This window comes from Hemitrygon akajei, chromosome 21 (assembly GCF_048418815.1).
Source record: "Hemitrygon akajei chromosome 21, sHemAka1.3, whole genome shotgun sequence".
NCBI classification, from domain to species: Eukaryota; Metazoa; Chordata; class Chondrichthyes; order Myliobatiformes; family Dasyatidae; genus Hemitrygon; species Hemitrygon akajei.
Window position 1 is genome coordinate 35,766,061 of NC_133144.1, and position 16,419 is coordinate 35,782,479.

Below are 16,419 nucleotides of genomic sequence, written 5' to 3' on the forward strand. Positions count from 1 at the left end.
TGTTTCCCCAATTCGGGCTAATTTACTCTCAAATTCTAGAATATTGCTCGATCAATTTCTTGGTCATCTTTTTCTGAATTATAAAATGCACACAATCATCAAGCCTCAGTTACAGATTTGTCAGGGATCACAGTGATTAAAGACGGCAGTATAGAATGGAACTGGTGTTGTTTAAACAGCAGTAAGTCTGGGACTTCTGCACAGGGCTTTCAAACACCAATTCCAGGGATTACTGATGGTCTCGGAATGTTGAATCTGTCAGTCTGTTTCACAGCTGAGAAAATGACTGTGACTACGCCCCTCATGATTTTAGTAAACCTCGATAAGGTTAAGTGAACACTTTCTCAACCTATCCGGTCTCAGAACTCAAGTCATCTATATGAAGAGAAACAGTTTAGGTGAAACTAACTGAAGGGAAAGGTTGTTTCAGACACACCGTTGCCTTTCTAATGCCCCAGTGGCTTGTCCATGTAGGGTCAAGATGTTTGAGGAGATTTTTGCCAAAAATGTTCTGTTCTGACTATAGACGCAAAAGAAACATCACACAGTCACAAGATAACAAGTCTCTCTCTCTCCTATTGAGTTTTCTTTCCGCTATTTGATCAACCAATCAAAAACTGCTTTCTCCTTAACACTTCAGCACTGCTGCACTTCCCCAGCTTGGCCAGCTCCTCCAGGGCAGACCTCTGCTTTTTAAGAATGTGTGTGATCTTTCAGAAGTAAAAATCTCCTCCCCAAGTACAAAGATTGCATGGACTTTCCGGCATCAAGCAGTCAATTGTTGGAGGGATTTGTCATTCCACTTAATGATTAACAGTTTCTTTGCTTTGCCTGTCCTCCTTCTCTCAGCATTACATAATATCAACGACCGCCCCAGAACAAGTCAGGGTCAATGAACGGGACTCAGGCAAGTGAACATGGCTCACACACCGGCTGTTCTCAGACTGGTTGGCTTCATCTGGATTCTTGTGCCAGGTACAGTACATTTAAATTGGGTTTCTGCAAATTGCCTTGCCACAAGGAGTGTAAGGAAAAGTGGGGAAGATGGGGTGAAGCCCCTGGAAAATGTGAGTGCAAACATCATCCAAACAGAGTTGAAATCAGAACTATTCTTCGTTCTCTCCCCCCGCCATTTTATTCTGGCATCTTCCCACTTCCTTTCCAGTCCTGAAGTAAGGCCGCGGCCCAGAATGTCGACTGCTTATCTATTTCCATAGGTGCTGCCTGACTTGCTGAGTTCCTCCAGCATTTCATGTGCGTTCCTTTGGACTTCCAGCACAGTTCTAGTGCAGTGCTATTCAGAGGTTTTAGCTTTCTCAGTAACAAGCACAATCCCAAGGGAATTAGGCAGCAGATTGAGAAGTAATGGTTAAAGTGGTTAAAAGTTGTGAGGAGCAGGTTGAAATTGAACAAAAAGCAATTGATTGTATAGGATGCAGCACTTTCCAGCAGCTGCTTCACTGTCAATGGGTTGAGCCCAGCAACTGTGTCACAGAATTTTATAGCATGGATTCAGGCCTTTCTGCCCATCTCATCCATGCCAAACTTTGTGCCCATCGACACTAATTGCACTTAACTACATTGCATCTATATCCTTCAATATGTTATATATTTAACTATAAATCTAAATGCCTCTTTGACGTAGTGATTGTATCTGACCCCACTACCTCCTCTGGCAGTGAGTTCCAGAAATGAAACACCGTTTGATAAATGTACCCCTTAGATCCCCTTTAAAACTCCTCGCCCTCACCTTAAACCCACACCCTCTTGATACCTGACCATGGGTAAGTGTAGCGCTGCACTGCTTCACCAAAGGACTTGAACTCAAAGCTGATCACCATGGAGCAGCAGAACCTTACTTAGGGCATGAGCTGCACCTTGTTGAAATGTTGTTCCACATTGGTGTTAGTTATGCATTATCGACCAAAGGATGCTGGGCATTGACGTTGAGATCACACAATGTTTGGCGTTCACCCCGAATTCACTTGAGCATGGAGCCCTGTGAAAAGCACATCACAGGTCACAAAGGCAGGGTTATTCCAGCATTAGTTAAAGGAGATCTCCAGGAGCTATTCTTCTGAGCATTTTAATATCATCATCATTAATACTCTATCTTTTGGTTGATGTTCACCATTATAATTCTGCCCATTAAAAAAGATGAATGTGGTAAACATTGTCCTGACACAAAATTACCCTCCTTCCTATGTTACTGGGAATGATACTTGCATCTCCAATCCCACTCTCTTCACAAATGACCACAACAACCAATCCTGAATCACACCCCAGTGTCCCACTCCAAATGATTCAATCTCTCAACGTTCTTCCTTCTGTTGACATTCCCTTCCTTTATGTCCTTAAACCTCAAGCACAACACAAGTGTGTGTGTGTGTGTGTGTGTGTGTGTGTGTGTGTGTGTGTGTGTGTGTGTGTGTGTGTGTGTGTGTGTGTGTGTGTGTATGTAAAAACCTAAGGTGGATTTTTTGTGCACAGCAGGGTGTCACTGCTGGGCCCCACGCAAGGCAGACAAATGTATAGCCACTCTAATGGCCAATCTAACCGGAGTTTTGGTAATGAAGCATTTCTATGTTTCTCTCTTTTGGATAAGTTATATCCGTCTTTTCTTACAAGATAGAAGGAAGCCACTTTAGCCCACTGGGTACATGCCATCCCACAGTGCAATGCCATTCCTCTACTAATTTTCCATGAAACCAATTCTACCCACTTTTCCTTTAACGCCACCCAAACATCACCCACCTACACCAGTTTACAGTACACAATCAACCCTTCAACCTCCACAGCTTCGAGGTACAAGTCTGGAGACTTGAGTTTAAAAGCAACTTTTAAAAGTCGCTTGGACAGACACAGGGATAGGAAATCTTTAGAGGGATATGAGCCAAAGGCAGACAAATGGGGCTGGCTCAGAAGGGCATTTTGTTCAGCATGGAACAGCCTCTATGCCTAGCCTTGCTCCATGCCTGGCACATCTATGACTCTGTGACTAGACTTCAAAAAAAATTAACTTGCTGTACAGTACGATAGATAGGATGGAAGGGAACAGGAAATGCAGATTCCTCTTTCTTTGCTCTGTAGCTGGGACAGGTGTAGTATATTTTATAGAGGAGCGGTCCCCACCCTAGGGTCCACAGACCCCTCAGTTAATGGTAGGGGTCAATGGGATAAAGGAGGTTGGGAACCCCTGTATAGAAGATACAGGCTCAGTCTATTAAATATTATGGCTGTGGCATGTAATGCACTAAGTATACAGTGTATACCATGCATACGCAAGAATTGAAAGTATCCTGAGTTTACTTTGGAAAGTTTTGATTAAATATCTTTTTTGCTTTAGGTCTATGTACAAAGGAAGACGCTGGCACTTGTGAAAATGTTACTAACCCTGACAGCTATCAAAGTTTTGTCAACAGCCTACAGGTAAGAGTTTTATTAGCACATTGATCACTGATTAGATTCCTCAATCAGACAGAGCAAAGCGATGATTCAGGTATTGGATGCTGGAGCTGAGTCATCAGACCGCACCATTAAGTATCAATGGGAGCCTTGTAGCAGCACAGATTCAGCAGGCAGAACTGAGGAGCTAATATGAAACACATGGTTTTTCACCTCCATATTGGTTGAGGTTGGGCTCTGTCTCCTTCACTCTACCTGCAGTCCTGCTGTGTTAGGGTACGCTACTCTGAGAGGACCCATGGACCTACTAATAGCCTCAGGAGTGGTCTTCCATTGCCCAGAATATAAATACTTTATGTATCATGACACTTCGTTCATAAACAAAGTGATTCTGATCTGAAGTTCCCTAAACAACAAGTTCCCTACCCATCTGTGTGGTGCTAACCTGAATAACGAAGGTCATGAAACAACAACAGAAACACCGCCAGTCAATCAGCATCTATGGAAAGAGAAACCAGTCAACATGTCAAGTTAGTGACTCTTCCTCAGAACTGGAATCCAGAGCTCTGCAGTTTGATTTATTTTGCATTAGTGAAAATCATGGTCTTGTATCAGTCTCTGACATCAGGGTCTTTCTGTTACCTGATTCTGGATGTAAATTTCTTCTCATTCTGACTCCATGGAACAGTTTCTGCCACTACCTCAGCTTCCAGGGTCCATATTAGTCTTGGCCAGCACCATCAATCTGCTGCTCTACTCCTTTTTCCCAACTGGTAGTTCTTGTTTACTTGCTCAAGGCTTCCTTTGGCTTTGAAACTCTCCATTATATCTTACCCATCATCTCCTTGCTGGAATTTTCCCTGCCAAACCCTCAACTTCTGATGGAAGTTGCCTGATTTAGAAATATCTTGACATTCCTTTGCCATCACTGGGTTAAGTTCCTGGAACCCACACTTTTACAGCACAGTGGGTGTATCCACACCTCAAGAACTGAAGTCATCCAGGAAAACATCTCACCACCACCTTCTCAAACGATGGGCCATCAAGAGCTGTCTCAGCCCATGAAACCCACATCCCTTGAATAATTTTTAAAAAGTCATGAATTCTGAGTGTAAGTCCTGAAGTCCTACTTCATGAGTACGTTCAACATGACTGGAATGGTTCAAGAAGACAGCTCATTCCAACATTTTCAAGGACATTTAAGGACAGACAATAAATGCCATGCAAGGCCACAGAATACAGGAACTGGTCCTGCTTGGTGGAAGCCATTCAGCCCATCAAAGCTATACCAGTGTTTTGTAAAAGAAAACCTGATAATCCTATTTCCTGACCTTCTCTATATCCCTGCAATTAATTTTTTCAAGAACATGTCAATAGATAGGGCAGGCAGTCAGAGACTTTCTCCCAAGGTGGAAATGCTAGAAAACAAGGCTATGAGATGAGCAGGAAGAAGTATAAAGCAAGTTTTTTACACAGGAACTCCAGAAGAATGAGGTGGGCCCTAACTTACTAAATGTGCATGAAGCTTTGCATAGGGATTTTATTGAGATAGCTTCCCTAGCTAGAGGCTCAGAGTGACTGGTCACAGTTGCAGCTTACATGGTATGTGGAGAAATCTCTTCACTCAGAGACTGGAGAGCATGAGGAATTCCCTGCTACAGGAGGATGTGAGGCCGAGACTCTGTATCTGTTTAAGGAGACTAATTAATTTCTCAGAACAAAAGATATCAAGGGGTTTGAGGAGAGAGCAGCAGTATGGTACTGAGAAAGAGGAACTGCCATGCTCTCACTGAAAATTATTTGAAGGGCCGAATGGACTACTCATACTTTGATTTTCAATGCCACTATGTTTGCAAATTTATTCAGCACCCCATCTAAACTAGTCACATCCTTCTTGCATTCACCCCAAAGAAATGTTTGGTCAAATTCAGTCCAGATCCAGACTACAAAGCCACCTTGTAGCCATAAAGGTGCAGCAAGAGGCTTCTTATAACCTGGCATGGATACAACACAAGTTGTCCATCGGTTGGGTCACCAACACAGGCAGCCAAAAGGGGCATCGCTTAAAACTGCTCAGCCTAGTGGATATGCTGATCACAGTCTGATATGCTCAGTGATCCTGTTTCAAGATTATCTGGATCAGGAGGAGAAGCAGTTATGGTTTCTCTATCAGGGTAAGAGAACGGACGAAGAGTAAGAGCAAGAGGAAAGTGCAAGGGCCTGAACAACTCCATTTTTAACTTCAATTGCGAGACAATAAGGATCTCCACATGAATTTTTCAAACATTCCACCACAATTGCCCACTTCACCACACAGCACCTTCCTGGTCTGTTATCAAATGTTCTATTTTCCACCACAATGCCCCACTTCCCCATGCAGGACCCTCCTGAAGTATATTAGCACATTGCTCACAACCACCATGAGGCACTTGCCAACATCTCTCTGCACCATGAATTCCTTCAGGAAGTAGGAGGCTAAGAGTTAAATAAATCAAGTTGCTGAGGTCACCCAATTCTCAGCCTACAGCGTTGAACCATCTCACCATGAGCCAATTGACCAAAAGACCATTGGTGGTCAATGGATAGATGCATGTCCTTAATACCTGAACGTCCTTTGGGATGTCTATAGATTCATGAACCCCGTCAGCTGTTGAATTTCAGCCTCAATGAAAATATTGAAAGTCAATATTAATGGATTTTCCATGCAAGGATTTTCAGGATCATCTGAAAATCTATGCTTGTAATCTGAGCATAGATGGTGAAAATCAGCCAGCATTAATCTAACTGATGGAATACTTTTGAGGGACCAAATAGCCTCCACTTGTTCCTCTGATAATCAGAATTGGATATATTCCACCCTCAATAACAAAATTCATTTCAGACAATAATGGACTCATTTTCCCCAAAATCCTAATCCCTGGTGATGCAGGATGGAATTTTAACCTGTCCATTCTTAGCACATTTCAATCATCGTGGTTGATTGTTAATTATTGACTCATGGAGAAATTGTAGAATTGTCACTCTTCCAACGGAGCAAATATACAAACCCCATGTAATCCAAAAAAATCCTTCTGACTCTACTCTCTAGCTCTGATTAATTTTCCGAAACTCTATCTTTTATGTAACAAGCATAAAATATTCATTATATCCTGAATCTCTCTATTGATTTCAAGAATTTCACCTCTTAATCTCTGCACAAACTTGAATTCATGCAGCATTACCTAAACAAAATGGGCAGCACAGTGGAAAAGCAAATAGAATTGGTGCCCGTCTGCACCAAAGACCAAGATTCAGTGAGGAGTTTGCACGTTCTCCTAATGATCAATGTTGGATTTGTGTGAATAGATTATTGATGGCTAGCATTGACTCAATGGATTGAATGGCCTGTTTCTGCGCTGTATGACTCAGTGAACAGTTCTGATATCCAGACAACTACGCAGGGAAAGAAAAGAAGTTAATGCAAGTATTTTAGTAATTGGTCATAGAATCACAGAAAGATAGAAGAAAAACAGAGGAATTTTGACTTGTCATCAACCACCCATTTACACTAATAATACATTAATCCTATTTTTCTTCTCCACCCACTCTCCCCCAATATTCTCATTAATGTCCTACCAGTTTCTACTATTCACATGCAATTTACAAGCCAATTAGCCTACCAACCCACATATCTTTGGAGGAAACTAGAACACAAAAGTGAAACCCATGCCATCACACAAAGAACATGTAAACTCCACACAGACAGTTTCTAAGGTGGTCAAGGTCGAACTCAGGTCTCTGATGGTGAGAGGGAGAGGCTCTACATCTAACACTGTTTCTCGTTCCCTCCACAGGAATACAGTAACTGTATGGAGCAGGTGATCAACAAGTTGAATGCCACGGAGCACAGCGAACTCTATAGACTGTTGCAGACTGCTGCTGACAATGTGAGGTCTATCCATAGGAAAGGTACTAACACTGGCTTCCACGGAATCGCTGTTTCTGAACCCTGGTGATCCATCCCATTGCTACCTGCACCTACGTCCCTCCTTTCTCAGTGCATTTGATTAGGTGGGATGGGCCAACCTTTTCATATTGTATCAAGATCAGAGCACCCAGCATCATTTTGGAACAGCAACTTAATGGGAGCATGGGTTGAACTTGCCATGTAAGTTCTGTGCTTCTCATTTATCTTTTAAATCAAAACCAGCCAATGAGGTGAGAGGTGAGGTGAGAGCCAATGCAATAATTTCACAAGTTGTCCATACCACAGCCAAACAGCAAAATATTCTGCTGTTTTGCAGGAATGGTGCTAGAGCAGACCAATATGGAATGATCACATTGTGAGGTTAGGCCAGGAACTGGTCCCACAGCCTTTTCAGTACAGCGAGTGTCACAGTGTGAGCCTGGTGGTGGGGCAGATGTTTTGGTGAAAGCTGTCAGCTCCATCCCTGCCACTCTTCCTCATTTTGCAGATCATTTCAAGAGGGACAGAATCACTAATGTAGCCAGGTACAAATTAGATTACGCTGGTCACAAAACCTTTGCCCCTTCCTTCTCCTGTTCACCTTTGTCAACCAAGCCATGGAATCTGCAGGCCTTTGTGGAAAAAGCTCTAGATCATACCAAAGAGAGCATCCATCAGGGGCCCATAGACTCCCATTGCTTGTTCAAAACACAGCCCTGCAATCCACTTCACAGATTTTGTTCCTCCTTCCCAGCCTTTCCATTGTGCCTGACCCGATTAAACTTTGCATACTAGTGTTTTTCTTTCTTCATCACAATGCCTTGCTCTCTACCATCACCAAAAGGACTTTTCATCTCATCATCTCCATGTCCTTTATTCTGCTCTCAATCCCTCTCCTAGCTGGGAGTTTTTCCTTTATCTTCACTTTCCAGCCCCACCCTCCACATTCAGCCAATCATAATTTCCATAATCCCAACAAGATTCAATCATCAGGCACATCTTGCCTTCTCTTCCCTTTCGACATTCTGACATATCCATTGCATCTTAAGCTTCTCTGTCTTCTCATACCACTTTCCCATGCAACTCTGACAGGGACAACACCTGCCCTTTACTTCTTCCCTCCCTCACCTCAGTCCAGAAATCACAATGTTGTCCCCTCTACGTTCAAGAAAACAGACACAGATCACGGAACTGCTTAGCAGAACACCCCCATTCAATTCTCAAGAGAGACCAGAGTTTCCAATCATCCTTACATTCATTCCCTGTACCATTTCCAACTTGACCCCTCCACCTTCAAGTTCCCATATTGTTCCAACATGAACTCAAGGAACAGTATGCATCTTCCAACTAGGTTTGTTACAATCTGTGGAACTTTACACTAAATAATTGTAGGTAGACACCCGTTTCTCCAAAGCTGTAGATGTACTTTGGTCTCAACTTGTTAAGTTTCAGATTGTTCCTGTACTGTTTTATTTCAACAACCTGTAAAGTAATTGTAATTTGACAATTCCTGCCACCTGTCATGTAGATCCCCTCTCTTTGGTTGATCCCTCCTTGACATTTATCTTCTCAATTTTCCAAATCAGGCAAAAGAATCCTTGACCGAAAACGTTAACTGCTTCTCTCCTCACAGGGGCTGTCTGTCCTGCTGAGTGCTCCTGGCATTCACTGTTTCATTTCAAATTTCGAACACCCACATCCTTTGTTTTTTTTTGCCTTTTGCTTCATGTTTTGACATATTTACAGTATCTTGAGGCGGCAGAGCACGAAGCAACTCTGATAGGCCAGTGTCCTTGCAATGTTCGTGGTTCTGGACTGCAGGTTTTCCACAACTTTGGATATTACACTGATTGGTACTTTAAAACGCTTTCAATTCACTCCTTTTCAAATGATAAGTGCTAAAATAATTGAACGTAAAGGGAGTGGGAAACAGGACCCTTGTGATGTCAATGAGAGTGCAGGAACCATGGCTGTGCTGCGATTACAGGGTGCATGGGAATTAATACTTCCTGGCTTGGAAGGTCACATTCCTGGCACACTCTTCTGCACCACAGGACTGCAACAGAAGGCAGCTCACCATTGCCTTCATTGGGCAAATAGGTATGGGCAATCAAATGCTGTCTCACATCCCTTGACTGAATATAAAATAACGTTAGTGAGGTCCTGCTGAGATTAAAAGGAGTACAGGAAATAGGCCCAGCGTATTTAAAGAGTGCAGGAAACAATGTCCTGTGAGGTTAATAGGGCCTTGGGAACCAGGGCCCCAGTGAGATTAATGAGAGATGGGGAAATGCTGAACCAAAAATCCCTAATTGGATAGTGGATTATCAGAGTTTAACTGTAATTTGGCACAGAATTCCTTCTTTTAGATTCTGAGATTGTGAATGCTGGTTTTGCTCCTATATTTGTTCTTTTCTTAAAGACTGTCAGACTGTCATCCCCAAGAACTGCAGCCTCCCCATTGTCCCCGTAAATGGAGGCCTGTTATGTCTCACCATGAACAAGACACGCTATTGCAAGCCAATGTGTAACAAGGTATGTCACGGCAAGTGTTGGATTTTAGTTGCCTTCATCCCTCCTCTCTCTCTGGTGCCGGTGATGGGGAACAGCTCCACAGATCACGGCTGTCACCTTGCTCAGTGAGACCTTCACATGTAACCTCTGCTCCTGAATGTGTGTTGCTGCTAGTGAGTGGTGTAAAAGCTCAGCAGTATGGAGGGAAGTTAATGCTGCTTCAGGAAGAATTCCCTCAGATCAGAGTCATAAAAGGTACTCAGTTAGATTGACTTTGTGAGTAATCCTTAGAGTCATCCAAACTCAGAAACAGGACTTCCAGACAGATGAGTCTACAGCAACCATTAAATACCCATTTAACAAATTTTCATAACATATACCGGTGATATAAACCTGATTCCGAACAAGCCAGACATTAATGCCATTTTATTCTCCCAACATTCTTATCAACGGCCTCCAAATTCACACACTGGGGGAAATTTACACAACCAATTACCTACAACCAGTACATCTTTAGGACATGGGAGGAAACCCATGTGGTCACGAAGAGGGTGTGCAAACTCCACACAGGCAGTGCCCAGTGTCAGGCTGGAGCCTGGGTCTTTGGAGCTGAGGCAGCAGCTCTATGAACTGGGCCACTGTCCCATCCTATCTCAAGTCTTACATGAAGTCATAGAGTTAACTGCATAGAAACAGGCCCGTCAGCCCAACTGGACCGTACTGACCAAGATTCTCACCTAAGCCAGTCCCATTGGCCCGCATTTAAAGCATTCCACTCTAAACCTTTCCTATCCATTTACCTGTCCAAATACCTTCCAAATATAGTTATTGTACCTGCCCCAATCACTTCCTCTGGCAGTTCATTTCTGGCTTTACTTATCAAAAAAGTACCTTGCAAGCAGTGAGATGGTGAAAAGTTCCATATAAATGTAGCTGTCTACACTTGTTATTGAGAATCAGAGGAAAGAGTACACGATGGGAATAATGTCTCTTATGGGTTCAGGCCAGGCTCCCATAACTAGAATGCTTGCTTTATAATCATGCAGACCTTACAACTGAACAACTGAAGTGTTAGAAGAGATTGGAGTCAAGTCAGAGAGTGAAAGACAGCAAATCAAGGTTTGTTAGAATAGGCTATGGCTGTGCTCACATTTGGATTTCCACTCCCCACAGCTTCCTCTGCCTCTCTCAGGAGGTCATGTGTTTACAGCTGGGTCAGAGCACACATCACTGTCTCACATTTTAGTTGGTGTTTTTGAACGTTGTTTTCTACCAATCACAGATCCAAATAAGCATTTGGAACCTGAGGTCTCCTAGTTTTCATAGGTGCACACTTTCCTAGAGGAACGGCTAATTGAATTAGTCAGTGAGGGGGAGAATGGTTGACTCCCTCTTTCCATAGTTGAGTGAAAGAGGAAAGGGAGAGAGAAGTGAGAAGGAAAGGTTGAATAGACTGAGTCTGTATTCTTTAGGTTGCAGAAAAACAAGAGGTGATCTCATTGAATCTTCACTTCCCTTCTTATCTCATCTCTTCTCACCTTTTGCACATTATTTGTTTGTCAGTCTTTGTCTGCTTACATACAGATTTAAAATATAAATTCTATTGTATTTCTTTTCTTTCCTGGAAATATCTGCAAGAAAATGTTAGTATATGGTAATACATACATAGTTGAATAATAAATTTACTTTGAACTTTGAAACATACAAACCTCTTGGCCAAGTTTAAATCAACACCAGATAGACAGCTTTACCCTATATCCAATCAATGACACATGTCTCTGAAGAACAGCCTTGAATAAATGTGGACTTTGTAGAGAATCACACCTTCTTCACCTGCCGGAAGTTGGAACAGACTGTTAGAGATGGTACAGTTATGACATTTGAGCATGCATATGGATAGGAGACTTTTAGAGAGATATAAGCCAAATGTACACAAGTGTATCTAGCTCAGTTCGGCCCCTAGGTCATCATAGATGAGTCGGGCCAATGGGGATGTTTCCTTGTTGTTTAACTCTATGGAAGGCTGTGTCTATCATAACAAGAAAAAAATCATAGCATAAAAAATGGGAGCAGGAGAAGGCCAGCTCACCATTCAAGCTTTCCATTCATCAAGACCATCCTCCAGCTCCACTGGGAAGTGTATTTAAATTAGAGATTGATAGATTCTTGATTGTCACAGGGGTTAAGGGTTATGGTTAGAAGGCGGGAGAGTGAGTTTTAAAAATCAAAGATTAAAAGTTTCAAAGACTCAAAGTAAAATGTACTACTGAAGTGTGTAAGCAGTATACAACCCTGAGATTCATCTTCCCACAGACAGCCAAAGAAACTCAGTGGAACACAAGAAAAACATCAAATACCCAAACACACAAAAAAGAACAAATGACCAAAAAAACAAGAAAAAAGTCAGCAATGATTGAATGGTGGAGCCAAGCTGATGGGCTGAACAGCCGAATTCTGCTCCTATATTTATGACATATGGACTATCCCCATATTGATCAATTCCATTCATATTTCTGCTCTAAAGCATCTCAGTGCTTGAGCCTTCACAACCTCCTGGCAGAGAATTCAAAAGGCTTACCACCATCCCAAGAAAGAAGATCCTCCCCATTTTGAGTTGTCAGCAGGGGGAAACATCTTTCTGGTATCCAGTCTATCCAGGTGTACAATGACTTTGTAAGCTTCCATGAGATCTCTTATTATTCTTCTGAACTCTGAAGAAGCCAGACCTAGTTTACCCCCTCTACTTCTGTGGCAATCCTGTCTTCCAATGAATCAGCCAAATGAATCTGCAGTCCCTCTATGTCAAGTTTATCAGCCTATAGGTGAATAGGTCACAACAATGTACATATTCTAGTAGTTTTCTCAATGAGACTCTATACAACTGCAATAACCTTGGTTTCTGATTAACCTGCAACGCTTTCAAACTCAACGTAGCAGAGGCCAAACTGGTGCATCAGAACACCTGCAGAAGATTCATGGGAGGTGAATAGAGGTGAGAAGTTTCTCAGTGACCAAGGTTGCCAGTAGCTGGTTGGATTGTGGAGGCCTGAAGTCACCCTGTCTTCAGAAAATGCAAGGAAATGTGCCTTCGGGTGTCCTGAGAGCATAACAGAGAATGAGGGTATGTGGTAGAGGATGAGTGTATGGCAATGTGCATATGAATGGAATTATCTGAAGGAGAATAGGATGCTTGAGAAGATGAATGTTGTCTGGAAAAGATCATGAATAGAGAGTACAAATTAGTTAAGAATGTTATTTTCTGCAAGGATAGATTTTCATACGTGATGGTATAGCATCAGAGCAGGTACACTACTGGAGAGCTTGCATCACCAAAGCAGGTAAATTACCTGGGCAGGTATACCACCACCAGAGTGGTACACCACCTGGGCAGGTATACCAGCAGAGTGGTACACCACCTGGGCAGCTATACCACCAGAGTGGTACACAACCTGGGCAGCTATACCAGCGGAGTGGTACATTATCAGAATTTTACACTTCCAGATTGATTGCGATATTTGGTCATGTACAGTGCTGTAGTGGATATACTGCTGAAATGATTGAGTTATTTGTGCTGATGGGGATGTAAGGACAGCTTTAGTCTCCTCAGTGTCTGTTTGATTGGTGTCATTTACTCATGTCTCAAAGTTGCTCGAGATGGTCACAGGATCAAGGAAAGAATTTTGAGATCGACTTTTTTACTATTAGGATCAGAAGACGGCCAAGGGTATTTGATTCCCAGTACATACGCAAACAAACAGGGACGCATGAACTCACAGGTACTGTATGTACAGTCAGGAAAGTACATCAGATGTTCATGTACTCAGGATGTTCCAAAGTGTTTCACAGCCAGTGAAAGTACTTTTGAAATGTGGTCACTGTTACAGCATAAGAAACATGGAAGTCACACAGCAACCACTCCCTCCGTACTAATCTTAACTTTGCCATTGTGTGTGTGTGTTACATAGATTTCCAGCATCTGCAGATTTTCTCTTGATCGTGATTGAATTGCACACAACACGGTTCACAAACAGTGAAGAGATAATGATTAGGTAGTTGATGGATAATCAATCAACCGGGACTAATTAACCCAAAATAGACACACTTGTCTGCACTTGCACAGCTATGTGCATATACATATATACTGTTCACTTCCTTTCAACTCAGAGTTCTTTTATTCTCTTGCCTCCAGCACAATGATGCCGTGTAATGGATTTCAATGCCTGAAGTCAGAGAGACCCATCAACACTTAGTGATTTGGATTCATAGTTACAAGGCCCATGCAGTTATATAGACAGCTCAATTTGTCCATGCTGACAAAGTTGTTTCCCTGAGTAAATCCCACCCAGCCCATATTCCACCACCATTGGTAGCCCATTCCACGCACTCACTACTCTCTGTGTTTAAAACACACACACACACACACACACACACACACACACACACACACACACACACACACACACACACACACACACACACACACACACACACACACACACACACACACACACACACACACACACACACACACACACACACACACACACACACACCTGAGAGGCCCGATGCCAAATGCCTGAGATGAGTGTTACCTGGACATTCTGTTCCACATCCTTGACCGGTGAGCAGGGCTTTCGGAACAGCATTATATGAACACATAGGAGAGGGAGAGTTTTCTTGTGCAGATAAAAAATCACTAACTTGGGTTTACTCTGCACAGGGTTTTGATTTCAAGTTCCTCAGGAAGAGTCGACTGTATGAGAGGTGTGGAGAAGCAACAAAATATAAATGGACAACTCAGTACATTGGAGGGAGTCGGCTGGCTGACTGCTCAGGTGGGTCCCTCTAGACTAGTATCACTAACATGTTGCGGAGGATCTTGACTGAAAATGTCACTGAGGACTTTTCTCAGGGCTCTGGACAGGTGGGAGTGAGTGGTAGTTCAGATCACAGCTAAGTTCTCAAACAGTTGGTGACTGCATGGGAGAGAATGCAAAGGAGATTCCCCAGAGGTGGAACGTTTCAGTTATGAGGAGAGACTGGAGAAGATGATTTTGGTTTCCTTCAGTGGAAGGAGGTTGAGGGGCAACCTGAGTGAGGTGAAGATATGAGGATAAAGATTAGGAATTCTTCCCCATGTTGAAAACCAAAGGGTGTAAGGAGTAAAAGTTCCAGTGAGGGTGTGAGAAAGACCTGTTTTCACTCAGAGGGTTGCTGGGATTCAGGACACATTGGGGGTGATGGAGACAGGTACTCACATGCATTTGAATCACAAAAACGGAGAGGCAGGACATTCCCCAGTGTACATGTTGACTGACTTGTGGACAGTGAATTGAATCCACACAACAGTTGGCTCACTTCAACTCATGCATCTATTTGTTCTGTTCACAGAGAGCTCTAGGGCAGTAAGTGCATACCCATCTCAGTACTTCCCCACGAGCTGTCGAGATGTACTGTACAATCACAGCCTGGAGACCGACCTGATTTCAACCTTTCGAAAGGAAGTGAAGCAAAATGTCGACGGGAAGGTTAACAGTAAAACCATGTGCCTATTGTGTGGCAATTAACCTCCCAACCAACACGGTGGTGCGGGAATCCAGGCCTCCTGTGTCACAAACACTCAGGATCTACTGAAAGCAGCAAAGTTCAACAACATGTCACAATGCTGATTCAACCTACGTTACAACTCAAAGCTTCACCATGTGACAGTCTTAAGCTTTACATTTACCTGAGTTTCACACTGCATGATATTCCCGAACTGGCATTACAGTGCTGAGCTGCACCCTGTTTTTAATTACAAACTTTCTTTAGTATTATCACACTCTATATTGCGTGACCTTTTCCTGGATTCATCTTATATTACGACTCTGAGCTTCACATTGTTACAGTCCTGAGCTTTACGCGAGCTTTAACACCAACCTTTCCCCAAACTCTTTTTTCTGTATCATGACCTTTCCCTGAATTCTAATGCTGAGTTTCTCCTGCATTACAGGTTTAAGTTTTATGCTTTCTGCTGTATTGCATCACTGAGTTTCCTGTTAGACTATAAAATTAATAAAATTACATCAATGGCTTGACCCAAAGTACTATTTGCTATCATCATTAATTGTATTTATGTTGTCTCACTAAACAGAAGCCTTGAACTTTCCCTGAGCATATTAGCATTGCACATAAAAGAACTGGAAAAAAATCAGTGTTGTTTTGGAAATTTATATAAAATAGAATTATTTTTAATCTGTAGTTTTATTTGCATCTGCTGCCTATTAACTGCAGTACCAACTGACTGCCTCTGAGGGGAAGCACCTTTCCTTTAAAATAAGGTCGAAGCGATTGAAATGTTAAGTTACAGGAACAGCGAATTCCATTTCCTCCTGTCAAAGCAACTGGCTGAAGTTGCTCTATCTCCCTAGTACACTCACCCCAGATCTAACAATCAAACTTTGTTCCAGAGGCTGTGAATGTCCTCTGTGACTTGTCCTTTGATTAATGATTGAAGCAGTCTACAACCATCCCTGCCTGATTTTCTCACTGTGCCGAGACCCTTCATCAACTGT

General features: G+C 42.6%; 1 protein-coding gene across 1 annotated transcript; it reads left to right on the forward strand.

The window, feature by feature from the left end:
- The first annotated feature begins 830 nt into the window (after positions 1-830).
- Positions 831-15,942, forward strand: LOC140714207 (uncharacterized). The gene is made up of 6 exons (XM_073025195.1): positions 831-975; positions 3,347-3,429; positions 7,239-7,353; positions 9,774-9,886; positions 14,586-14,700; positions 15,257-15,942. Exons 1-6 carry the CDS (start codon positions 918-920, stop codon positions 15,430-15,432), a joined length of 660 nt encoding a protein of 219 aa, XP_072881296.1. The 5' UTR covers positions 831-917; the 3' UTR covers positions 15,433-15,942.
- Positions 15,943-16,419: the final 477 nt, after the last annotated feature.

Bases quoted from the DNA above. Each gene is read 5' to 3' on its own strand.
- LOC140714207 (XM_073025195.1), top strand. From the start codon at position 918: ATGGCTCACACACCGGCTGTTCTCAGACTGGTTGGCTTCATCTGGATT. The intron at 976-3,346 runs GTACAGTACATT...TTTTTGCTTTAG, and splicing joins CATCTGGATTCTTGTGCCAG to GTCTATGTACAAAGGAAGAC. The intron at 9,887-14,585 runs GTATGTCACGGC...TACTCTGCACAG, and splicing joins GCAAGCCAATGTGTAACAAG to GGTTTTGATTTCAAGTTCCT.